This window comes from Saccopteryx leptura, chromosome 1, assembly GCF_036850995.1.
Source record: "Saccopteryx leptura isolate mSacLep1 chromosome 1, mSacLep1_pri_phased_curated, whole genome shotgun sequence".
In the NCBI taxonomy this organism is placed as follows: Eukaryota; Metazoa; Chordata; class Mammalia; order Chiroptera; family Emballonuridae; genus Saccopteryx; species Saccopteryx leptura.
Window position 1 is genome coordinate 383,768,780 of NC_089503.1, and position 25,168 is coordinate 383,793,947.

Consider the following 25,168-nt stretch of genomic DNA (forward strand, 5'->3'; position numbering starts at 1 on the left):
CAGGGTGAGACCTTTGGGCAGAGAGAGAGAGAGAGAGAAACACGTATATTTCTAGTGGCTCCTTCTGTTGGTCACTCAGTTACTAACACGGATCTGTCACCAGGCCTGGCTCTCTTCATGGTTTGGGGGGCAGGGGACCAGGGACAGTAATGCAGGGAGAGAAAACCGCACCTTTATCTCAGTAAGGGATGGGGCCGTGTGGCAACGGAGAGGACAGTGCAGCCAGTGGTGAGCAGCTCCTCTCTGGGCCCCAACACCCTCCTCAGCAGGATTGTTACCGGGCATGCTCTGCCGCGGGCCGGGAGAATCCTACCCAAATAGAATTTGAATTTGCAAAGTAGACCTAGAGGCTGGCATATTCCCTACGGAGTTCCCCCGTGAGACCCATTCCCACCCGGATAGCGAGGCTGAGCGACCCTGGGTTCTAGGTGACACCTGGCTGCAAGAGCAAACAAGGTGGGGTGGCGGAGGACACCGAGGGTCACATTTCCGTTTCTAGAGCCAGGGTTCTTCACTGGGGTCCATAGACCATAGACCGCGCATTAACTCGGAGCCCCGTGAGCTTGCCTTGGGACGCGTGACGGCTTTGCTTCCGCTCACCCGCCCTCGCGTCCAGGCGGCCAGCTGCGGCGGAGCGGCTGGAGGGCGGCAGGAGACACCGGCCCTCCCTCTGTTCCCTTCCGGTGGGGACGCATCACCGCCTCACGTTTATAGAGGATCATTAGGCTCACCCCTAGGACTTGTTAAATGTGCTAATAGAGATGCCCGAGTCTAGAGCATCACACATATAAACGAGAATTGTCACAACTGTATTCCAACAGAAGCAGCTTGCTTTGCAAGCCTGTGTATCTTATTGTCTGCATATGAAAGTATTTTAAGAAGGGATCCGTGCCCCCCCCCCAAAATGGTGAAGAGCTGGCAGCCCAGAGGTGCTGAGGGAGGGCAGTGGCTGAGCCAGCAGAGGCCCGAGATCTTCAGTCTATGGCCCCGGACCTCGGCCGCCCATTGCGAATGAGATCAGCGGCCGTTCGCTGAGCTCGCAGGGGCTTTCGGGAGAATGAGGGTAGAGCCCCAGTTCACTGGGATAAAGGGAGGAAGCACCCCAGCATGAGTTCTTAGGGGACTGTTTCAACTGAAGCTGCCAAGAGTGGGGAGTGCAGGGGTCCCCCTCCTCAGCTGTGACTGTAGCACTGCTGGGGGGTGTGTGTGTGTGAAAGGTCCCCCCAGTCCAGTGGGCCAGGTGAACACCCAGGCTTCTGCACACCTGGCTCTCCGCTGGGGGGCAGGGCCTCCCTCTCTGCCTCTCCACGTGGGGTCCCTCACTGGGAGCAGTGCCACCCAAGCACCCACTGGGCGAGCCCTGCCCTGGGTGGCACAGATGGGCAGGCCCCAGGGCATTGAGAGAGTACACCCTTCATTTCACTAAGGTGGGGGTCTGAAGCCACCACTGCTGTTGCCCTACTGTCCCTGAAGCTGGCTTTTTTTTTTTTTTTTGTATTTTTCTGAAGCTGGCAACGGGGAGGCAGTCAGACTCCCGCATGCGCCCGACCGGGATCCACCTGGCACGCCCACCAGGGGGCGATGCTCTGCCCACCAGGGCGTGGCTTCTGTTGCAACCAGAGCCACTCTAGCGCCTGAGGCAGAGGCCACGGAGCCATCCCCAGCGTCCGGGCCATCCTTGCTCCAATGGAGCCTTGGCTGCGGGAGGGAAGAGAGAGAGAGGAAGGAGAGGGGAGGGGTGGAGAAGCAGATGGGCGCTTCTCCTCTGTGCCCTGGCCGGGAATCGAACCCAGGACTTCTGCACGCCCGGCTGACGCTCTACCACTGAGCCAACCGGCCAGGGCCGAAGCTGGCTTTCTTAATCTCAGTGAAGACCTTTCAAGCTCCCCCACTGGGCCAAGCCAGACCTTGTCCATCCAGGACTGGAGGCATAAGACCTGCCCAGGTCCAGCAGGCCAACTGTGAGCTTACCCATACCCAGAGCGCCCCGGCCCAGCCCTCTGCCCCCACCCAGCCCGAGCATGGACTCGCTTCCTGTCACTCTGGCCATGTGCCCGTTGGGTGGCCTTTCCACAGACCCTCCTGCTGCTCAGCGCCCTCATCTCCCTTTGGAGAAACGTCCCAGGGTTGAGGTAATTATAGGGGAGGGGCTGAAGTAACATGTAGAGAGGGTCCTGGCAGCCCGAGAGCCCGGGGAGTCTCAGGGGAGCGACCCTACAGGCGGGCCAGGCTGCCGCTTCTGCGTCCGGCTAGGTTCTCAGCAGCTGTGGGTCCCACGCTGCGCTGGTCGGGGCAGAGAGATGACCGACAGGACCGGACACTTACAGATATGTGTTCCCAGTAGGGGCCCCCCGGCTAGCCAGGGGTTGAGGACACAGGACAGTGTGCCCTGTAGAGGCCCGCACAGAGGGCCTGGGCTGGAGGGAGGAGGCTGAATCTGGGACAATAGGGAGGGTTTTCCGCAGAGAGAAGGATGAAGGGCCTGAGAGACAGACACCGGGGTGCGGGGCTGTGTGCGGGGCTGCCCGGGGGCAACGAGGGCTCTGTGTGTGATGGCCGTCAGGAGAAAGCGGGCCCGTTGTGAAATCCACGTAGGAAGCTCTGGATTAAACAACGTCGAACAGGTATTGGTGGACTCGTCAGAGCATTTAACCGGTCAGTGGGCAGGGTGAGCCCCACAGTGTGTCCCAGGACCCGTGTTCCGTGGCTGGCTTCGCCGGCATAAAGAACACAGGAGGCAGGAGGACCAGATAGGTCAGAGGGGCCCTGACTGCCCCGTCAGGAAGGCTAGACTTTTCCCCGGGGGACCAGTGAGGCATCTCAGAAGGCAGTGAACTCGGGGATTTTTTTTTTTCTTTCTGTATTTTTCTGAAGCCGGAAACGGGGAGAGACAGTCAGACAGACTCCCGCATGCGCCCGACCGGGATCCACCTGGCATGCCCCACCAGGGGGCGACGCTCTGCCCACCAGGGGGTGATGCTCTGCCCCTCCGGGGCGTCGCTCTGTTGCAACCAGAGCCACTCTAGCGCCTGAGGCAGAGGCCGAGGAGCCATCCCCAGCGCCCGGGCCATCTTTGCTCCAGTGGAGCCTCGGCTGCGGGAGGGGAAGAGAGAGACAGAGAGGAAGGAGAGGGGGAGGGGTGGAGAAGCAGATGGGCGCTTCTCCTGTGTGCCCTGGCCGGGAATCGAACCCGGGACTTCTGCATGCCAGGCCGATGCTCTACCACTGAGCCAACCGGCCAGGGCCGAACTCGGGGATTTAGACTCAGGGGACCTGGGGCTGTTTAGTAACCAGCAAGGTCAGGGCGATGGCAGGACACCGCCAGCCCTTCCCACCATCTACTCCTCCCTCGTTGACAGGGACACTGGGAGAGAAAGCAAAATCCATGGGCCCAGGCAGCAGTGAGGAGCTCAGAGACGGGCTCCACGGGAGGGAGGGCTGGGCGATCCTGGAATCCTGGTGTGGGTTAAGAGCCTTTCGCACAGTGGTCAAGGCTGCTCCATGTCAAATCCTGAGTCCAGGCCCTGGCCGGTTGACTCAGTGGATAGCGTCAGCCCAGTGTGTAGATGTCCCTGATTTGATTCCCAGTCAGGGCACACATGAGAAGCGACCATCTGCTTCTCTTCCCCTCCCTCTCCCCCTTCTCTCCCTCTTCCTTTCCCAGTGGCTCAATTGGTTTGAGTGTCAGTGCCGGGTGCTGAGGATAGCTCGGTTGGTCCGAGCATCAGCCTCAGGTGCTAAGGATAGCTCTGTTGATTGAGCATTGTCCCCAGACAGGGGTTGCTGGGTGGATCCCGGTTGGGGTACATGCCAGAGCCTATCTCCCCTCCTCTCAAAAATAATGTTTTAAATCCTGAGTCTTCCTAGCTGTGGGCCTTAGAATCTCTCGGGGAGGAGGTGGTGTGGCCTCAAGCTTTTTTTAATAGACATTATTTGAGGCTTTAAAAAAACAACCAGACACTATTTTTTTAGAGCAGTTTTAGGTTTATGGAAAAATTATGCCCTGAATACAGAAGGTCCCATATACTTCCCCACCCTCACAGCTCCCCCATTAACATCTTGCATTCGTGTGGGACATTTGTTACAACTGATACAAACTAGTTCCTGTACATTATCAACTGAAGTCCACCGTTCACATTCTGGCTCACTCTTTGGTTGAACATTCTATAGATCGCGACAAATGCACCATGCCAGGTGCCCAAGTGTCTTACAAAATAGTTTCACCACCCTAGAGATGCCCTGTCTGAGCCTCAGTTCTAGTATCTGTCAAATGGGCGTGTAAAGCTCATCCACACCGCTCAGTCTCCACTGTAGGTTCCTATTTCAGGCCTCTTGACAAATTAAGTGGTACAGAAATCAGCTACATGTTTCCCGAAATGTGGCCCGATATCTATCAGAATCGCGGGCTCGGGTTGAGCAGGTGGTGGTCCTCATTCACACATTCTAGGGTCTCAAGCCCAGGCCTGCTAAACTAGAATCCCTGAGTGAGGCCCAGGAATGTGCATTTTAACCAGGTCCCCGGTGCATGGGGAAGTTTGAGACCCACGGGATCCAGGGCAAGAACAACGCGACCAGGCTCCCGACTCTTGATGTGTGGAAATCTGTCCTACCTGGTTTCCAAACCTAAACAGAAGGATCAGAGCCGCTGTCCGGTTAAAGCTCAGTGGTGATGGATCGTTGCAGGGGAGGGGAGGGGAGAAGAGGGGAGGGGAGAGGAGGGGAGAAGAGGGGAGAGAAGAGGAGAGGAGGGGAAGGGAGAAAAGGGGAAGGGAGGGGAGAGGAGAGGGAAAAGGGGGGGAGAAAAGGGGAGGGGAAGGGAGAAGAGGGGAGAGAAGAGGAGAGGAGGGGGGGAGAAGAGGAGAGGGGAAGGGAGGGGAGAAGAGGGGAGGGGAGGGGAGAAGAGGGGTGAGAAGAGGAGAGGAGGGGGGAGAAAAGGGGAGGGGAGGGGAGGGGAGAAGAGGGGAGAAAGGGGGGGAGAAGAGGAGGGGAGGGGAAGGGAGAAAAGGGGAGGGGAAGGGAGAGGAGGGGAGAAGGGGGGAGAAAGGGAGAAAAGGGGAGGGGAGGGGAAGGGAGAGGAAGGGAGAAGAGGAGAGAGAAGAGGAAGGTAGGGAAGGAGAAGGGAGAAAAGGGGAGAGGAGGGGAAGGGAGGGGAGAGGAAGGCGCAGGACAGTGTTCTGTGGAGCCTGGAGAACCCGGCTCTGCTTGCTGCAGCGCCCCGCCAACCAGCCCGCTGCCGTTTCCTATCTTGATCGCTTATCGCTCGCCGAAAATAGCCTGCACACAGTCCCCCCAGCTGCGCTCCCTCTACAACTGTCTCAGTTCAGCAGCCAAGCACGCTTGGCTCTGTGACAGCTCCAGGCCCGGAAAAGGGCCCTCCCCCGTGGCTATCTGGAGGGTGCCCCACGGGAATAGTGCTCTCCAAAAAGTCGTGTCCATGCAGAACCTCACGAAGTGACCTTATCCTGAAACAGGGTCCTTGCAGGCATAATGAGTAAGGACTGAGATGAAATCATGTTGGACTAGGGTGAACCCCACCTTTCATAGCTGGTGGTCTTGTAAGAAAAGCGGGGCGCAGACAGACACGGCCAGGGGAGAGGGCCCTGTGAAGACAGAGGCAGAGAGTGGGCTGAAGCAGATCCAAGCTAAGGACACCACACAGACCTCCCGGGAGCCCCGGCAGACCAGAGAGGCACGGGAAGAGGCGCGGCCCTGGCAACGCCTTGATTCAGACTGCCAGCCTTCAAACCTGCGCGCGTTCATTTCTGTGGGGTTAAGCTATCCCGGGTGCAGTCATTTCTCACGACAGCCCTGGCGGACTAACGCCATCGCCGATGTAGACCCCTCCGCCGGCTCCGCCCGCCCCTCTTCCACTACCGCCGAGCAGGAAAAGACCCCGCATACAGGTGAGTCTCCAGACGCATTTAATATGGCCGGTCGCGACCAGAGCTATTTCCTCCCAACCAGCATCTTTGAGATCTGCATCGACCAGGCCCGCTTCATTCACAGGGACAAGTGCCCTCTGTCCTCTGCTTGGAAGGCTATGCACTCCAAGAAGGGTGTACACGGTAGTGACAAGTACTGGTCCTGGGGGCAGTGTCTGGCAGGAAGGGGGCACGTGGTGGTCCCCGGGCTCAGCCAGGGGTCGGCTGGACAGGTCACTACAGCTTCATGCCGCTCCGGCGTCGTGAGTCCTTCCGGGCAATGGGGCTGAAGTTCACAATCTCCTTGAAGATGTGCTCTGAGAAAGGCAGGGGCCCGAGGTGGGTGGGGGTGCTGAGGGCCCAGCCCCCCGCCCCACAGACAGAGCACGGAGTGGCAAGTCAGCCCAGGAGGAAGACAGAGGCACAAGGAGACTGTCCCCAGGAGGGCAGAGCGGCCAGCTGAGGCCAGGCTGGAAAACGAGGGAGGCAGAGGAGAGAGGCCGCAGAGGAGAGAGGCCGCAGAGGAGAGAGGCCGCGGGCGGGGAGGGCAGGGCCGAGCCCAGGCTCTTACGCTTCCATTCGTCCACTGTGAGTTTCTCGTGTTCTAAGGAATCGTCAAACTTCGGGGCCTCTGTCTCCTCCTCGGGGTCCCGGAAGGGCTCAAAGAAGGGGTGGGCGAGGGCCTGCGAGGCTGTCAGGCGCTGGTCCACATCCAGCTCCAGCATCTTCTCCAGCAGGTCCGTGGCTGCCACGGAGAGCAATGCGCAGAGCCTCACACCCAGGCCTGGGGCGGCCCCCCGGACCCCGAGCACAGAGCCCCCGCCCCGGACTCACCCTGCGGGCTGGCGCGCGGGAACAGCTGGGAGAAGTCCTTCTTGGGGCTCTGTGGCAGGGACTGGATATAGGATTTGGCCTGGAAGACAGAAGAGCACCGAGTGATGCCCAGCGGTCAGCCCCTCGGGGTGCCGGCCTTGGGACGTAGAGCAGGGGTTCCAGAGAAGCCCAAAGACTGAAGGCTCCAGTCAGAGGCCAAAGCGGGCTGAGGGCAGAAGCACCTGCCACAGCAGAGGGCGGCCCGGGGAAGCCCTCCCTCCCAAAGGCCTGCACCGCCTACCCCCGGGGCGGCCTAGGCACACTGCCACTCACCGCTCTGTCCTTCAGCTTCTGCACAAACTCTGCCCCCGGGACCCCAGTCACTTTCAGGATCTGGGTCAGCTGGTCCAGGTCTTGGCAGCAGGTTAAGGCTCGGCCTGGCTCTCTGCGGGCGGCCCTGGCGCTGCCTTTGCCCCCACCCTCCATCACTCCCCCCCAGGCCTCTGAGCGCCCTCTCTGCTTTGGGAGGGGAGGGCCATCCCTCCGGACTCAGGTCTCCAGGAGGCTTCCCTGGCCAGCCCAGGTTAAGGGTCCCGCCAATGAATGCTTGCGGACACGCGTGTGGCCCCAGCCCTCCTCCCACTCAGTCCCGCTGGCTGATTCCTGGCCCGTCCCCACGGGGATTGGCAGGGCAGCCCGCCCCTGCGCCTCCACGCCTGCACCACACACCGGATACCCCGCCCGTGGTGCCAAATGGGAGGCGCTTCCTCCGGGGGTCGGGTGACGGGGTTGCTTTTCATCGTTTAGCTTATCTGCACTTTAAAACTGTTCTACCTTGAGCATGTATCACTCTGCATTAAGAGAAAGACTTAAGTAAGATCAAGTGTCTTTTGAAGGAACGACTCCCTGGTTGGGGTTTGTCTTTTCCAGTCAAGGATACAATCCTTCCCCTTGAACAGCGTTTTCCCGGTCAGCATCTCTGCCATGATACAGCCCACGGACCAGATGTCCACTGCCGGGGACGGGAGAAAGAGTCACCCGGACTGCTGACCACGACCCGGCGGCCAGTCAGCCCAGCGTAACCGAGACAGCCTTGGGGAAGCTGCTAGGGAAGACCCCCAGCCCCCCCTCGGGATCTGACCACTGACCAGTCTGGTTATAGTGCATCCAGCTGAGGATGACCTCGGGGGCCCGGTACCAGCGGGTCACCACGTAGCCCGTCATCTCGGCGTCTGCGTGCCGTGCCAGCCCGAAGTCCAAGATCTATGACTCGGGGACACAGGGGAAGGGTTCGCTGAGGACAGCAAGCTCTTGGAGCTGCCTCGGGGGGCTGCTGCAGGAGAGGAGCCCACCCCGAGCCCCGCAGACCCTGCCCGGGCCGCTCACCTTCAGCTCACAGTCCTCGTTCACAGCGAGGTTGCCCGGCTTCAGATCCTAGATGAGAGGCGAGAACCAGCGCCTGGCTGAGGGGCCGAGACGGGAGGCAGTCCCCACTGGGCCACCGCCCAGTGCGCGGCCTCACAAGCCACTTCTCCTCCCTGGGCGCCAGCCTCCTGTGTGAACTGAGGGGTGGACTAGGTGCCCTGCGGCTCCCAATGCTCAGAGCCTAGAACACCAGCCGCAGGGCTCACTGTTTGCAGCGTTTCCGCCCCCCACCCCCGGGGTCCCCAGACAGAGCGGCTCCTTTGAGGCACGCCTTCCTAGGCCAAGACTGGCTCTGAGAAAGCCACATCCCAGGTCCCCAAGCCCTGTGCCCTCCCTCCACCCTCCCCTTCCCGGGCTGTGCAGAACCCCTCCAGGGTGGGCGGGGCCGTGGCGAGAAAGCACTCACTCTGTGGATGACCCCAGCGGAGTGGATGTACTGTGTGGGGACAGAGAGAGAGAACGGTGGGTTCCTTTCGCGCCCAGCCTCACGCCAGGCCCTTCACACCTGGCTCCGAACCCCCCGCCCCGCCCCGGTGGAGTGCTCTCCCGACCCAAGGCCGGGCCTCCCACAAACCTCCGCTCCCACCTACCTTAAGGCCCTTGAGCATCTGATACACCAGGTACTGGATCTTGTCTTCACTGAACTCCATGCCCATGATCTTCTGCAGGTCTGTCTGCATGAAGGGCATCACCAGATAGCTGCAAAGCACGGGGGCTTCATGTACAGTCCCAAGTCCCACCCAGCCTGCGTCATAGCTCCGAGGAGGGGCGAGGGGCCGGGGCAACATGGAGGTCTTAGAGGTGACCCCCTTGTGTGTGCACAGAACTAGCCCAACCGCAGCCAGCCAGACCCCCACACGGCCTCCTGGCTCCGGTGCCCAGTCCCCAGCCTGGCCGTGGTGTCTGCCTAGCAGGCGGGGAGGGGGGTGGGGGACACAGCTCAGCTGGAGCGTGCCCAGGAAAGCCAAACAGAGCTGCGTTCCTCTCTTCAAACGTGCCCCCTCCTTGCCCTCCTCTACGCCCCACAGAAAGCCAGAGCTGTGACTCGGGAACATCTCAATATTTCCTCCTGCTTCGGCCCAAACCTTCTCTCCCAGGGGGTCACCATGCCTGGCTGACATGGCTCCAGGAACAACCCACAAAGTCTGCCCTTCCAAGAAGGAAACAGTAAAGCAGTTTCCAGGAGGGTGGAAGGAGGGAGGAAGAGGCAGCTAAACCACTGCACCCGCTTAAGCGATTGCAGAATGGGCCCAGCAGCAAAATGTAACTTACTCGAGGTAGTGAGAGCAAAGTCTAGAAATGATGAAGACTGAAAAATGAGTCATGGCCGGCTGGCTCAGTGGATAGAGCACCAGCCCAGCATATGGATGTCCCAGGTTTGATTCCTAGTCAGGGCACACAGGAGAAGCACCCACCTGCTTCTCCATCCCTTCCTCTCCCTCCCTCTCTCTCTCTCTCTTCCTCTCTCTTCCCCTCCTACAGTCATGGCTCAATTGGAGTGAGTTGGCCCTGGGTGCTGAGGATGGATCCATGGCCTCTGCCTCAGGCACTAAGAAGAGCTTGGCTGCTGAGTAATGGAGCAACGCCCCAGCTAGGCAGAGCACTGCCCCCTAGTGGGCATGCCAGGTGGATCCCAGTCAGGGCACATGCGGGAGTCTGTCTCTGCCTCCCTCCTCTCACTGAATAATAATAAAAGACTAAAAAGGAACATTAAAAGGAAAACAAAACCAGATATAGTAGAGGCCATCTCTGTGACACTGTGACATTTTGGAGCCTTCTGCCTGACTGCACCCAGCTCCTAATGAACCCTGCTCCATGCACAGGCCCCGTCCGCCTCTGTCTTTCACCTCTACGCGGACCCCAGTTCTTTCTTCCTGGCCCACAAACTAGCCGAAGTTTCACTGTGCTAGAACTCCCCTCCCCATGACCTTGTTTCTTAACGAACTGCTCTTTCTCCCTCTTTCTGTCCCCACCAAACTTCTACGAAGGGTGGTCCTCACCTCTTGACCCCACTGCCTTAACTCCCAGGCCTCCAACAACCTGGTGTCTGCTCCCCACCCCACCGCCACCACCAAAACTGCCCTGATCAAGATCACCGATAATGGCCCAACACACGCCGGCCCCCTCTCTTCCTCTCTGACCTTCGGCACAGTCCGACACGCCCTCAGGAGTCTCCGCCGAGGCCCCGAGGCCTCTGAGCAGGTGCTCGCGGCTCCTGGTCTCACCCTCCTGGACCTGCTCTTTGATGCTGACATTTTTATCAACAGTATCGTGCCATGCTTTGTACCAGCCTGTTCCTGGGCTTCGGCTCTCACCCGTGGGTGATTATTCCAACCCAAATCCACGTTCCCAGCCCGCACCTTCCTCTCCTGAGCTCCAGGTTTATTCCCAACTTCTGAATGAACACTTGAATGTTCATAGGCTCCTCAAAAGTGAAGCATCCAAAATGGAGATCGTTATCTTTCTCCCTAGATCTGTTCTTCCTCCGCCTTGTATCCAAGCAGGAACCCGGCACCCCTGACGCATGCCACCTGCCCCAGTCACTGCACCCCACAGGTCTCCGGTCTGCCCTCAGCACCCCGCCACCTCTACTCTGTTTTGATCGAGGCCTCCAAGACTCCCCTCCTGGTTCCCGCCCCCCAGAGCTGCTCCCTGTTCCTTTATCGCTGCCACGAGAGGACACGCCCCAAATCCACACTGACCGCATCACCTCCCTGCTCCGTGGACTGGCGGGATCAAGTCCACATGCTTAGCTTGGCCAAACCAGCCACACTAAACTTCTCAACACTGTCCACATAGTCCAGCCACTTCCACACACCATGGCCTCTGCCCCCATCGCTCCCGCTACCCCGATGCCTTCAGCCCCTTCTACCTAAGGCAAACCTCTACTCTTCCTTCGGGATTCAGTTCAAACGCTGCCTCCTCTGTGAAATCCCCCGAGAAAGCATGCAGTCCTCGACACTCTCCCCATACCTAGAACATTGACCACACTACCATTAGCCTTCATTTAGAAACTGCACCCTCACCCCACCCAGACTCCTACCCCACCAGAGGGGCTAGTCACATTAAATTCCAAATGCTAAAGCCAGCAACTGGCATTATAAGAAAAACTCCACTTGATGCATATTTCAATGTAATGAAGCCCATATATAACAAATCCACAGCCATGATCATACCCAACAACAAAAAGCTAAAAGTGTTTTCCTTAAGATCAGGAACAAGACAAGGATGTGCACTTTCACCTTTATTCAACATAATACTAGAAGTCCTAGCCACAGCCATCAGACAAGAAAAAGAAATAAAAAGCATCCAAATTGGACAGGAAAAAAGTAAAACTGTTTCTTTTTTGCAGACAACATCATACTATATATAGACATCTTAAAGATGACCCCCAAAAAACTACTTGTTCAGTCAAGTAGCAGGATACAAAATTAATATTCAGATATCTGTTGCATTTTATATACAAGTTATCAAAAAATGATATTAAGAAAACAATCCCACTTGCAACTGCATAAAAATATATCAAGAAATAAATTTAGGCTCTGGCCGGTTGGCTCAATGGGTAGAGGGTTGGCCCAGTATGTGGACATCCCAAGTTTGGTTCTTGGTCAGGGCACACAGAGAAGTGACTATCTGCTTCCCTCCCCCATCCTCTCCCCCTTCTCTCCCTCTTCCACTCCTTCAGCCAGTGGCTCAACTGGTTTGAGTGTTAGGCCTGGGCACTAAGAATAGCTTGGTTGGTGTGAGCACATCAGCCTCAGGTACTAAAAATAGTTCTGTTGATTCCAGCATTGGCCCGAAACGGGGGTTGCCAGATGGATCCTGGTTGGGGTGCATGTGGGAGTCTGTCTCACTATCTCCCCTCCTCTTACATTAAAAAAAGAAAGAAAGAAATTTTACCAAGGAGGTAAAGACCTATACTTGGAAAATTATAAGATACTGAAGAAAGAAATTAAAGAAGATAAAAATAAGTGGAAGCACATATTATGTTCATGGATAGGAAAAATTAACATCATTAAAATGCCCATATTACCAAAAGCCATCTGCAGGTTAAATGCAATGGCATTTTTCATGGGACTAAAACAAGTAATTCTAAAATTTATATGGAACAATAAAAGACCCTGAATAGCCTAAGTAATCTTGAGAAAGTAGAACAAAGTTGGAGTATCACGCTACCTGATATCAAACTGTACTATAAGGCTACTGTAATCAAAACATCATGATACTGGCATAAAAACAGACACATAATCAATGGAACAGAATAGAAAGCCCAGAAATAAACCCACACCTATAGTCAATTAATCTTTGACAAAGGAGGCAAGAACATACAGTGGGGTAAAGACAGTCTAGTCAATAAATGGTGCTGAGAAAACTAGACAGATATATGAAGAAAAAGAAAGAAATCAGACCACATTCTTACACCATATACAAGAATAAACTCAAAATGGTTAAAATCTTAAATGTAAGACCCGTAACCATAAAACTCTTAGAAGAAAACACAGGAAGTAAACTCTCTGACATTGTTCTTAGTAGTGTGTGTGTGTTGTGTGTGTGTGTGTGTGTGTGTGTGTGTGTGTGTATCTCCTAGAGAAACCAAAGAAAAATAAACAAATGGAACTACATCAAACTAAAAAGTTTTTGCACAGCAAAGAAACCATCAACAAAATGAAAGACAGCCTACTGAAGGGAAAAATATATTCACCAATGATACATGCAATAAGGGGTTAATATCCAAAATTTATAACGAACTCATACAACTTAACAACAGAAAACACAAAAAATCCAATTAAAAAATGGGCACAGGACCTGAATAAACATTTCTCCAAAGAGGACACAGAAATCGGCCAACAGACACATCGTCACTCATCATTAGAGAAATGCAAATTAAAACCACAGTGAGCCATCACCTCACACCTGTCAGAACAGCTCCCATCAATAAATCAACAAACAGCAAGTGCTGGCGGGGGTGTGAAGGGAACCCTCACGCTCAGGCGTTGTGGGGTGGTGCACTGCAGACTGCCACAGTCATTGTGGAAAACAGTATGGGGATGCCTCAAGAGATTAAAAACAGAACTACCTTAGGACCCAGCAATTCCACTTCTGGGTTTTTATTTGAAGAAACCCAAAACACTAATTCAAAAAGATATATACATCCCTATGATCACTGCAGCATTATTTACAGGAGTCAAGACATGGAAACAACCTAAGTAGCCATCAACAGAGGACTGCATAAAGAAGATGTGGTACATATATACAGACAATGAAATATTACTCTGACATTAAAAAAAAGAATGAAATTTTATCATTTGCAACAACATGGATGGACGTAGAGAGTATTTCGCTAAATGAAATAAGTCAAGCAGAGAAAGACAGATACCATATGATATCACTAAAGAACAAATGAACAAACAAAACCGAAACAGACTCAGAGACACAGAGAACAAACGGATACAGCCAGAGATGAGAGAGGTTGAGGGGCTGGGTTTAAAAGGCCAGGGGACTAAGGAGGACAGATTGGCAGTTACAGAACAGTCACGGGATGTCAAATAGTCAGTAATGTTGCAGTAAGTCTGCACGGTGCCAGGCGGGTCCTGGAAATATCGAGGAAGACCCGTTCTGACGTTTCTGATTGGCTGACCATGATGCCGTACCACTGAAACTAATAAAAAATAATACTGAATGTAAATTGTAATTGACAAATAAAATTTTTTAAAGATAAAATGTTACCCCCCCTAAAAAAACAAAACATTCCATTCAAAATTACTGCATTGCATTTAAAATGAAAGCATGCTAACAAAGAGGCTTTCAGAGCATTTGAAATAGGACTGGAAAAAAAAAAAATCCACCTTCCGAAAGGTCTCTAAACTTGAGACCAGCCCCTGCGCTAGCCGAGCCACTTTTTGGTTCTGTCTGACTGTCAAACACTCCGCTAGCCAGAGGCGGCCAAGGCGTTCCTGATCCTTGTTTCATGCAAGGAAGAGGCTCAAGTTCAAGGTCCAGACCCACACCTGGGCCCCAGGGAATGTCCAGGTGAGCCGGTGCCCTCCCAGTGAGGACTGGCAGTGGTTATCTTGCCGGTGTGAGAGCTGGGTAACCTCCACTTCATCCTGCCCGCCTCTCCCCACCCTTGGCTGAAAGGAGCCGTAAGAAGAGAATCGCACCTCAACAACCCGAAGGCACGGGGACTGCAGGCAGGCAGACCCCAACCCAGATCAGAGAATCTTCCCCCCCACTCCCAACCTGCTCCCCCGTGGCCAGTAAGGACCGCAATGCCCGGGCCCCCAGCGCCGCCAGACTCACAAGTCCTGGAAGCTGCGCAGGCAGGAGGCCGGGGTGAAGACATCCAGGAGCCCGATAACCTGGGGAGAAGGCGGCCAGTGAGGGCTGGGCAGCTGCTGAGCGCTGTCCCCACCTCCCCGGGGACCCAGGCAGGCGCACGCAGGACCACCCACCCTTCCCTAACACTGAACCAGCAGGGGGCAGGTCCCCAGCCTTCCTGGAAGCAGTTAAGGGGTAGAGGTGGAAGGGAGTGCCCCTAACTGGGAGGGAGCTTGTGGTGCACAGCGGTGAGGCAAGTCCAGCTGGGGAGAAGGGGAGCTGGACGTTCCTGTGCTCACTGCCCCCGAGTCGGGTGTTCCAGGCGAGCAGCACACACCCAGGCTCAGCTCAAGCAGGGACTCAGGCGAAGGGAATGGAGAAGGGAACAGGGAAGGGGCCTTCCTGCCAGCAGGCTCCCTGCCTGTCACCTTTGGCCTCCTGCCACATAGATTCCTGCCTGCCAAAGGGCTGGTTCAGAGCCAGGGGCAAGATCACCCTGGCTGGAGGCCAGAGGGAGGAGTGCTGAAGTGGAATGGGGCTTAACATGGGCACAAAAATTTGAAATCATTATTTTACACATTTGCTTTCCAATCTAGGTACACTGGAGCAAAAAGCCTGGTGGCCAGGCCCGATGCGGGGTCACTAGTTTTTCCAGCTGCTTCTCTCAGATTGACCGGTCTTGTAGGTTATGCACTGAGGCCTGGAGCCTGGTGGCCTAAACTCAAATCCCAGCATGGCCATTAACTAACCATACAATCGGGGTGGGGTGGGGGGGTTGTGCCTCAGTTTCCCCATTTGTACAGGGGATAGTGCTTATCTCATGTGATACTTCGAGGATGAAACCAGTTGTTTTACACTAAGCTCTCAGAACACAGTGCCTGGCACTCAATACTGTATGTATGTATCTATTATTATTATTACTATTATTATTACTATTACTATTATCAGGATCACATGTGCAAACAGCATTAACCCAGATTCTGGGCAGCAGCTCTTAGATCTAGAACACATAACAAAGTTTCGCCCTTAACAGTGAGATACAGTAAGTTTGCAGCTCATAGAGCTCATTCTGACCCGCTGCTAGGAGACACTTTGCACCCTTCCTGGAAGTAGGCAGGGCAGGTCCTGTACCCCATCTTCACAACGAGGGGACCAGAGGGGCAGGGAGGCGGTCTGCCTTCCCCTGGCCCTGTCCTGAGCTCTCCGCACCCCTGGGGCCCCTTCCCCCCTGCCTTCCCAGCAGCCCCAGGCCCAGCCTACGTTCTCATGCTGCATGTGTTTCAGCAACAGCAGCTCTCGATAGGCCCGCTTGGCAAAGATCTCAGACTGGAAGGGCCGGCTTAGCTTCTTGATGGCCACCTTTTCCCCTGACCGCTTGTCGATGGCGGAGCTGTAGGGGCACAGGCAGGTCAGCGGGCAGCGCATCTACTACTCTATGGGCAGTGCCACTCCGGATCCTGGGTGGTACCTCCCAGGCCATCCTCACCCCAGTCCCTCTTGGTCTGCAGGCTGGCGAAGGGGGGGGGGGATGCCCAGGGTGCCTAGGATGTGCGGGAGCTAGCTGATGCAGCGCGGGTGGGGGTGGGGTGGGGGAACAGGGGGCTGGGGGCTGCCGGAGGCGACAGGCGCACACCGGGAGAGGTCAGTGCACCAGGGTCAGACACAGTTAACACCAGGAATCCAGAGCCGCAGGGAGCCTCACTCTATGCAACTTGGCAAGTCACTTCTCAGTGTTTGGGTCTCGGCGTACCCATTTGGAAGAGTGGGGATTCACCTCGAGGGACTCTGAGGTCCCTCGTAAGGTTCAATTCTTGAGGAACCAGACCCAGTCCCAATTCAACCCACAGAGACCCCACAAAGCCAGTGAGAAGAGGGGGTGGCACCTGCGTGGTCCCAGGCCAGCCTCTGCCCCAGCCTTTTTGCCCACACTCGGTCTCCTTAGCCTCCCGCTCGCCCGGTTTAGCCCAGAAAAAGCCCCCGGCAGGGTCTTCCATGCCTGCGGGGCGCTGTGGTCCTGGGTCAAGGTGGTGGGCACGTGGGCCCGGGGCCCAGCCGGAGAGGGGACACGCAAGGCGGGTCTGGGAGAGCAGAAGAGGTGCACGGCCCGGCGCCGGCCGGCCGGGAGGGTCCCCCTGAACCCTGGGGCCTGAGTCCCGCGGTCTGTCCGCGCCGACGCCCCGGGCGCCCCCTGCACCTCCCGGCGGGCGCGCAGGCCCAGGGACCTCACCACACGGCGCCATAAGCCCCGCTGCCGACGTGCGTCGGGGACAAGTAGGTCTTGGGCAGCTCCCAGGCGGTCTTGTTGACGTCCTGCTTGTAGAAGCCCTTTTTCCGGGTGAGGCTCATCCCGCGCACCCAATCTCGGCGGCTCCGGCACGGCGGCTGCTCGCTGCCCGCGGGGCTCCCGGCACCCGGCCCGTCCGCCGTCCGCCGCACCCGCCCCGCGCCGCCCGCTCCTCCCCCGCGGGGGCGGGGCCGGCCCACGGCGCGTCCCACCTGCCGGCTCGCCCAGGTACACGACCAGCCGCCCTCCTGCCCCGCCCCGCCGCCAGGCCCCGCCTCTCCCCTCCAGGCCCCGCCTCTCCCCTCCAGGCCCCGCCTCTCCCCTCCAGGCCCCGCCTCTCCCCCGGGCCCCGCCCCTCCGGGCCGGCTCCGACAGCCGCGCCGCGAGCCCTGCGTTTGCGCCTGGGCGGCAGGTGCGCTGCCCTGCAGGGAGGGCTGCTCCGGGCGGATGCGGGTGCGGGCGCGGGACCGGAGCTCGACGTACCGAGGGGACCAGGCAGGGCCTTCCAGCTCTCCCTGCACCCCCAGGACTCTGCAGAAAGATCTCCCGGGGGTATTGACGACCGTTTGGGTAAAACAAAACACAACCCCACAACCTTTTGATTATGGAAAGTTTCCAACGTATACAAAAAACAGACAAAATAGCCCAGTGCTTCTCACACTTGCCTGTGAACACGAATTCCCTGCGGATTTTGTTTTATTAAAACGCAGCCTCTGATTCAGTCGGTCTGGGGTTTGAGCCAACATCGTACATTTCTCACCAGCCCGCCTCCCTCCACTCCCCACGCCGGGCTCAGAGGGTCTCCGGACCACGCTCTGATGGTGAGGTTCTAGCGATCCTCCGTGACCCAGGCCCTCAGCTCCAGCAAATTACATCACTTCAGTCACTTTTACTCTATCTAATCCCTCCGCCCCCCGTTATGAAATAAACCAGGCATCGTATAATTTCATCCATAAATATTTTTTTGTGTCTCTAAAAGTTACGGACTATTTTTAAAACATACCCCAAGATCATGTTTAGGGGACCTAAAATTAACAACAGTAATTTTATAATAAACATCTGGTGCAGGTTTGAATTTTCAGTGTTAAACTCAGTTTCTGCGAGCTTCCCAGGGGCCGGGAGAACAATGACAAGCCAGGAACGTCTGCAGCCTGTATCTGGTGGCCTGTGCAGCCTGAAAAAAGTTCTGTGCTCAAATTAAATCATAGAGTGGCCTGACCTGTGGTGGCACAGTGGATAAAGCGTTGACCTGGAAATGCTGAGGTCACCGGTTCAAAATCCTGGGTTTGCCTGGTCAAGGCATATATGGGAGTTGATGCTTCCTGCTCCTCCCTCATTCTCTCTCTCTCTCTCTTTCTCCTCTTTCTCTAAAAATTAATAAATAAATAAAAATAAAAAAGACAAATTAAATCACAGAGGCCTCCCAGGAACAGGACAGGGGGCAGAGAACGGCCATGAGAAGCCCGGATGCCCAACCTGACTCTCACTGGCCTGGGCACGGGCTCGTAGAAGAGGTAGGGACTGCTTGGTTCACTTTGTCAAACACAGAGAAGGTAGCTTGAAGGAAAGGAACTTGCCAGTGGCCCACAACGAGCTGGGGAGTGTCCCTAGGGTGTCTGCAGGCCTCACACCTGGTGCCATAGCCCCACGCCCCACCCAGAAGTCCTGCATTATCTGGCACAGTCTGGACGACCATTTGTGGGGGAGGGGCGCGGTCCCGCAGAAATACCTAACAGGCAGTGCAGGCAGGGAGTCAGTCTTACTCATACACCGTAGGATATCAAAAACGTGTGGAGAATGAATGAAAGAGTCAGCCCATTAGAAGTGAAAAAAATATTTATTTAATGAACGACTAGTGTTTGCCATTTGCCAGTCATTATTCTGAGCGTTCTACATACACAACTCCCTTCATCCTGGTGAGAGGCCTATGAGTCAATAGTGTTATTATCCTCATTTTAGAGATGAGGAACCCGAAGTACAGAGAGGTTAAGTAACTCGCTGAAGGTCACACAGCTGGGAAGGGGAGCTAGTTTGAAGGAACGAGCACATCCTGGCTTTAGAGTCCAGGCCCTCGGCCCCAGGCTGTGCGGTGTCTCTGGGTTTGAGAGGCCTGGCTCCTTGAAGGAAACGGCCTGTGTTTGAAATCATCTGCCTCGCTCACATCGTGAGGACATGTCTACTGCTTACAGCACGCATGCCTCCCTCAGGACATTGCCCGGGGTTATCTGACATATTCCTCACCCTGCTCCTCGCCCCACCCCTGAGCGCGGGGGTGGGGGGGTGGTCTCTGGCCCTGAGACCCTGTGGAGGAAAAGGGAAGGGTCGAGGTGCCTGGGAGGACTGTGGCAGTGTCAGACCTTTGGCATGGAAGGCACCCTAATTCTGAAGTTGGAACAGGGTCCCGGCAGCCAGAGTTCAGGACTGGGCGCAGACAAGAGAGAATTGTCCAGGGGACTCAGGTCTCCTCCTGGGTTGAGGATCCAGTTCTCCAGGGTAGGGACGGGGCTTGAACCTCTCTGTTGTGTCTTGAAAACCTGAGTGTGGCAGAGGTGAGCCCAGAAAGATGAGGAACACCAGGGAAGTGAGCATTGCCCAAGAGGGTGCAATCCTTCGAGGGCACACGCTGACCGTTCTGGATGTGGCTCGGGGCACCTCTTAGGCAATGGTCAGGAAGTGACTCAGGCCTCAGGCTCTGCTGACACTCACCCCCCACCTCGGGCCTCTACGGGGCCTGTGCCTACTCAGCAGCCAGGCAGCTTGGAGAGAAGGATCCAACCAGGGAAGTCATGAAGGATGTCCCGGGTGCTCCCACCCCTCCCGCAGCCCCTGGGGCTCTTTCCTGTGTGAGCTGCCCCTCCTAGACACTGGCCTAATGCAGTGTTGGTTTCTGCCCTATTAATGCAGAGGCAGGGGGTTGGAAAAGCCACTTTGGAATGAGACCTGAATTTCCATCCTGGCTTGGTACTGTCAGCTGTGTGACCCGGGTGAAGTCCCTTCCCCTCCCTGAGTTTCAGTGTCTCCCTTGCAAAATGGAATGTTATTAAAGCATGTATGACAAGGATATTTAAAGAGTCCTGGGGATGTATCATTTCCAGTGCAGTATGACAGCAAGCCAGTGAGATGGGGACCATCAATGCCTGAAGCCAAAGGTCACCAGAAACCTGTGGGTGGATAAGCTGAGTTTATGACTCCGTTGCAGCAACGGGATCCATTGCACCGTGGGGACCGTGGGGCGTCTCCGTAAGAAGGTGTTAGAAAGGACTTCCTATAAGGTTTGGGCTGGTGTTAGGCATCTGGTGGAGGGTTGAAGGAAGAAGGAAAGGTGACCAACTTTTTTACAATGAAAAGGAGGACAAAAATAAATGGAAGAAAACCATATCATAAATAAAAGAAACATTTTATTCATTGCAACAATAATACACTATAATATGATAAATGCATAATAAAAACATTTGTAATATTTTATGTTGTAATTATGCTTCATTTTTAATAATAATTGTAAGAAAGAATACTCATTTAGATACAAATATGTCACATCACACGCAACGGATCGACTCTGCATCAATCGCATACGAACGTTTACAGATTAGTCTTCCAATATCAAAAAGGAGGACGTGTAGGAGGACACTTTTTGAAGGAGGACGGAACTTACAAAAGAAGGACTGTCCTCCCTAAAGGAGGACGATTGGTCACCTAAACCAGGACTTTGTTCTGGGTTAGATGCTGTCAGGAAGAGGAGGTGATTCTCTGATGGGCGTTCTAATAGGTCTTACCTAGAAGGAGGAACAACTAGAATGAATAGAGCAGCCTTCACTCAGATCAGCTAGAGCAGGGATGTTGGGCCATTTCTGTGTAGACGATATTCATGGTCAGACATGATTAAAGAGTGGTCTGGTTCTCATTTTGATCCGTTGTGGTCACAGATGGCCTTGTCTATGTTCAGCGGAGGCACTCCCACACCGACCTGGACCGGGTCAGCGCCGAGGCACACCAGAGCCTGGTGTGTCATTTACCTAGAGTCGCACATGACCAAGAAGGTGGTGGACGTGGTCTTCAAACCCGCCCCAGAGCCTGCACATGTAACCGCCAACTCGACTGCCTGGCATCCGTCAAGTGTCTGAGCAATGGCTGTCGCTGTGGCGTTGTCTTCCTAGTGGGGCTGTGAGCCTCTGGAGGGCGAGGACGTGGTGTTGGGGATTGATGACTGGCTTCTTGGAACGTGAAGCAAAAGCCACACATGATTATGAGGCTGGCTGCCCATGTCCCCATCCTGACCACAAAGACTCCATCTTGCCCTGGGAATATGGCAGCTCCTCCAACATGACAGCCCTCTCTGTCCAGAACGGCAGGGCCAGCACCTCAGATCTCACGGGGATGGACCACGGGACCTGGACAAACAGAGAGGGCATGACACGCCTGGGACCCGCGGGAATGAAATAGCAAGGGAGCCCAGAGCCCTGGCCCCCACTCAGAGACCCAGGTACTCCTCCGCGCCTTTCAGAGCGCCACGAAACAGAACCTCAAGGAAGTCGGGAGATGCAGAGGTAAGCCCTGCACGTGGAGGCTGCTCTGTAGTTTATTTACTAAGTGAGTTTGCTGGCCTGTCAGCCTCAGTTTCCTCCTCACGGGCCGTCAGAGGGACTAAAAGAGGTGACATGAGCCGTGTCTAATTTCTGCCTGGCACATAGTAGGTGCCATCCAGCCCGGGTGTGTGTCGGGGAAGGTCTATCTGAGGAGGTGACATTTGAGCAAACGCCTGAATGGGCAAGCAGGGAGCCCTTCGGAGCTCTGGGGCGATGGGGGCGGGGGGGGGGGGAAGCAGCTGTCTGCCTTCCAAACTTTTCCACATCTGCTGCCAACCTCCAGCTCCTGCCTCCTGAGCACCCCACCCCCGGCAGTCTCTGCTCAGTCCCCACCGGGACCCAGCTCAGAGCTCCTGCGGGCAGCTTGCTGGCCTCTGGCTTACTGGGCCATTCTTCCACAGGACCACTTCCCTTCTAGGGGACCGGGGCTGCTCAGGGCCTGAGCAGAGAACATCCATCCCAAGAACAAAATGTCTGGCTCCTTCTTCTCCCAGGCACTCACCTGTCTGAGCTTTTCTCTCCACCTCCCAAGCCCCTTGCTTTGACCAGGTCCCCTCTCCCTGCCCTCAGCTTTAGCACCCCCTGGTGGAGGACAGGGGTTAGGGACAGCTCTGCTCCGTGGCCCCTTCCAGCCTGCCTTCTTGGGCCCCAGAAGATAAATTTCCCCCTTCACATGTACCCACCCCGCCCTGGTCCTCACCTCCCCACACTGTACCCCAAGAGCCATGTCCCTTCACTCAGCCTGTGACGATGTGTCCTGGGGTTGGTCTGGTGGGACACTCTGGCGAGGCCTCTGCTCCATTGTTCTCTGCGTTACTCTGTGGTAATCAGCTCAGTTTTCATCAATCTGCTTGGTCCTCTGGGAGATGGCCGCCTCCGTCACTGGAAAAATGACCCTGTGAGGTTGAGGACGGCTTCTTGGTCACTGCTGAGCCCCGGCACTGTGGTGGCCGCAGTTGGTGCTCGGGAAATACTTAGCAAACGGATGAACCAAAGACTTTTGCTTTTTGTGTCTCTGGTGGGTTACGAGGCTGTGAGGAGATGCAGTCTGAAGACCCCAGTAGTGGGGCGGAGGGGCAGAAGCAGGGGACATGCCTGGAATCACGTCGGTGCAGAGCGTCTGGGACGGGTCGTCGCTCTCTGGCCGGGCACAGGCTGCCCTGGAAGTTTCTGGCTCCTCTCTGTCCTCTCCTGGCTCCCCGAGGCGAGGCTCAGCGGCGGTGGGCTTGCGTGGCCCTCCGGATCCCAGCACAAGGCCAGGCCTCGGTGTGGTGGCAACGGTTTATGATAAAGAAACAGGCACACAACCTGAATTGGGAGACTTTCTCTGTCACCAGAGTGCAGTAAACTGAATTCCAAGGCTGGCCCATCCCTGCCTTGCTGTTCCTGCTGAGGTCCCGGACAAGCCTGACCCTCCTCTGCCCTTCGGGATTCTCCTTCCTTCTTGGTCTTGAGAGTTCAGCTCTGAATTCACCTCTTCAAGGATGGGCTCACCCGAATACCCTGCCCACACCCCCCGACCTCACAACTCTGGCGACCCCCTGCCACACACCCTGGGCTTTGCAATGTGAACGTGCATCAGTGAACTTGAGTGCCTGCAAAGCAGTACAGGAGGGCAGCGCTGGGCTTGGCTCTTGTGCCAACACTTACAGCTGTGTGACCTTGGGCCAATGAGTGCCAGTCTCTGAGCTTCTCTTCAGTAAAACGGGAGCACATCACCCGCCTGGCAGGATTTATGAGACTGTGAATTGGCAAGGTGGCAAGCATTGTGCATGGTGCTCCCTGCTGTCCTTCAGGACTGCTCATTGGTCACCTCTTCCGGGAGTCCTCCCTGACTCCACTTCAGCCATATCCCACCTGCCTTACCTGGTCTCTTGTTCCTTCAGGCCCTTATATAACTTACCATTTACTTGTTTATTATCTGTCAGGCCCTGGCCAGTTGGCTCACTGGTAGAGCATCGACCCAGCATGTGGAAAACACGGGTTTGATTCCTGGTCAGGGCTCACAGGAGAAGTGACCATGTGCTTATCCATCCTTTCCTCTCCCCCTTCTCTTTCTCTTTCTCTCACTTCTCCTCCCACAGCCATGGCTCTATTGATTTGACCATGTTGGCCCTAGGCACTGAGAATGGCTCCGTGGAGCCTCCACCTCAGATGCTAAAAATAGCTCAGTTGTGAGCATGGTCCTAGATGAGCAGAGCATTGGCCCCAGACGGGGGTCGCTGGGTGGATCCTGGTCAGGACACATGTGGGAGTCTGTCTCTCTATCTCCCCTCCTCTCACGTAAAATTAAAAAACAAAACAAAACAAAAATATCTGTCTATCCTCCAATAGAATGTCCTGTCTATGAGGGTAGGGGTTTGATTTTCTATGTCCATTGCTGAATCACAAACCCTGCACATGGTGACTGACTGAACAGCAGGTACGCAGTAGGAGCTTAATAAAGGGAAGCTACCGTTATTACTGTGCAAAGGTTAGCTGGACTCACCTCCGTGCCTGGGGCAGTCCCAGAACAGTGACCTGCCAAACAGTGTAACAGGGTCACTGCCCAGCCCGGACTCCTGTGTGCCCTGCCCCGGACAGGAGAGGCAGTGTACCCTGGAGGCCACCTCAACAGCCTGCCCTTCCAGGGCAGAGGTCACTGGGTCTGCCTGTCCACTCCTTCTATGTGAACAGTCAACACCAGGACACACAAGTTGTACTCAGGGGCCCCACAACCTTTGTCAGGGTCAGAGAAACCCAGACAAGACCGGTAGGGCGACTGGCCGTGGCAGAGGCTTGGGCTCTGAATCCAGCTCTGCCCCGAATTTGCTGTGTGACCTTATGTAACACTCTACCTCTCTGGGTGCTTCAGTTTTCTATTTTACATAGTTAACAAATATTGACAGAGTGCTGATTACTTGCCCAAAATTGTCCTCAGAGATTTATATATATATATTTCTTTCTTTCTTTTTTTTTTTAAGTGAGAGGAGGGGAGATAGACTCCTGCATGCACCCCCACCGGATCCACCTGGCAATCCCTGTCTGGGACTAATGCTTGAATCAACGAGTTATTTTTAGCACCTGAGGCTGATGCTTGGGACAACGAGCCATCCTCAGCACCAGAGGCTAATGCTGGAACCAACTGAGCCATTGGCTATGAGAGAGGAAGAGAGAGAGAAGGGAAGAGAAACAGATAGTCACCTCTCCTGTGTGCTCTGACCGAGAATCGAACCTAGGACTTACCTCCACACACCAGGCCAATGCTCTATCCACTGAGCCAATGAGCCAGGGCCCATTTACTCCTCTTAAGAGCCCTCTGAGATAGGTTAATAATATCCTCCATTTTACACATGGCGAGCACGAGGCACAGAGAGGTGGAGTGACTTGCCCAGGGCCACACAGCTGGTAAATGGCAGAGCCAGGATTCGAGCTCAGGCAGCCTCCCTGCAGCGTCAGCGCTGGAGACCACCGCTCAGGTGCGCCTGACGGTGCCTGTGAAGGCGCAGCCCTTGCCTGTTAGGAATCAGAATTGGCTTCTGGTGGTGCCTCCTTTCTCTGGCCACACGCTCACGCCCCTAACGGTTCCGTTTGGCCTCCCTGGCCAAGAATCTCCCTTCCTGCCCTTTTCCAAATCTAATAACTGCGCCTCCCTCACTTCCAGAAGGACACAGTGGGGTGCTGGACCGGCCATGGGGGATGGGGAGTCCTCATGCAGAGTGTTCCTCCGTTTCTGTGGTCTAAAAACCCCCCACCACGGCCACGTTCAAGCTACGAGCCTGACGTCACTGACATGCAGCAGCGAAGAAAATCAGCTCTCAGGAGCCGCAAGGAAGGGGCGCCAG

The 25,168-nt window shown here is 55.5% G+C and overlaps 1 protein-coding gene and 1 long non-coding RNA gene across 2 annotated transcripts; one reads left to right on the plus strand and one right to left on the minus strand.

Moving 5' to 3' along the window:
• Window positions 1-4,873: 4,873 nt before the first annotated feature.
• On the plus strand, window positions 4,874-5,876 carry LOC136387651 (uncharacterized). The gene is made up of 2 exons (XR_010748136.1): window positions 4,874-4,905; window positions 5,096-5,876. It is a non-coding gene; the product is annotated as an uncharacterized lncRNA (long non-coding RNA).
• A 28-nt stretch (window positions 5,877-5,904) lies between these two features.
• MAPK13 (mitogen-activated protein kinase 13) lies at window positions 5,905-16,938 on the minus strand. Its single transcript, XM_066359542.1, has 12 exons — window positions 16,705-16,938; window positions 15,738-15,867; window positions 14,460-14,518; window positions 8,750-8,858; window positions 8,566-8,595; window positions 8,121-8,168; window positions 7,883-7,997; window positions 7,675-7,746; window positions 7,068-7,147; window positions 6,756-6,834; window positions 6,493-6,666; window positions 5,905-6,238 (listed from the first exon to the last, which is right to left on the minus strand). Exons 1-12 carry the CDS (start codon window positions 16,821-16,823, stop codon window positions 6,159-6,161), a joined length of 1,095 nt encoding a protein of 364 aa, XP_066215639.1. The 5' UTR covers window positions 16,824-16,938; the 3' UTR covers window positions 5,905-6,158.
• Between the last annotated feature and the right edge of the window lie 8,230 nt (window positions 16,939-25,168).

Coding starts and splice junctions, on each gene's coding strand:
- MAPK13 (XM_066359542.1), bottom strand. CDS start 16,823: ATGAGCCTCACCCGGAAAAAGGGCTTCTACAAGCAGGACGTCAACAAG. Junction 8,859..14,459: donor CTGCGCAGCTTCCAGGACTT/GTGAGTCTGGCG, acceptor CGTGCTTTGCAG/CTATCTGGTGATGCCCTTCA. Junction 7,148..7,674: donor GCTGTTCAAGGGGAAGGATT/GTATCCTTGACT, acceptor CCTGCTGCCAAG/ACCTGGACCAGCTGACCCAG.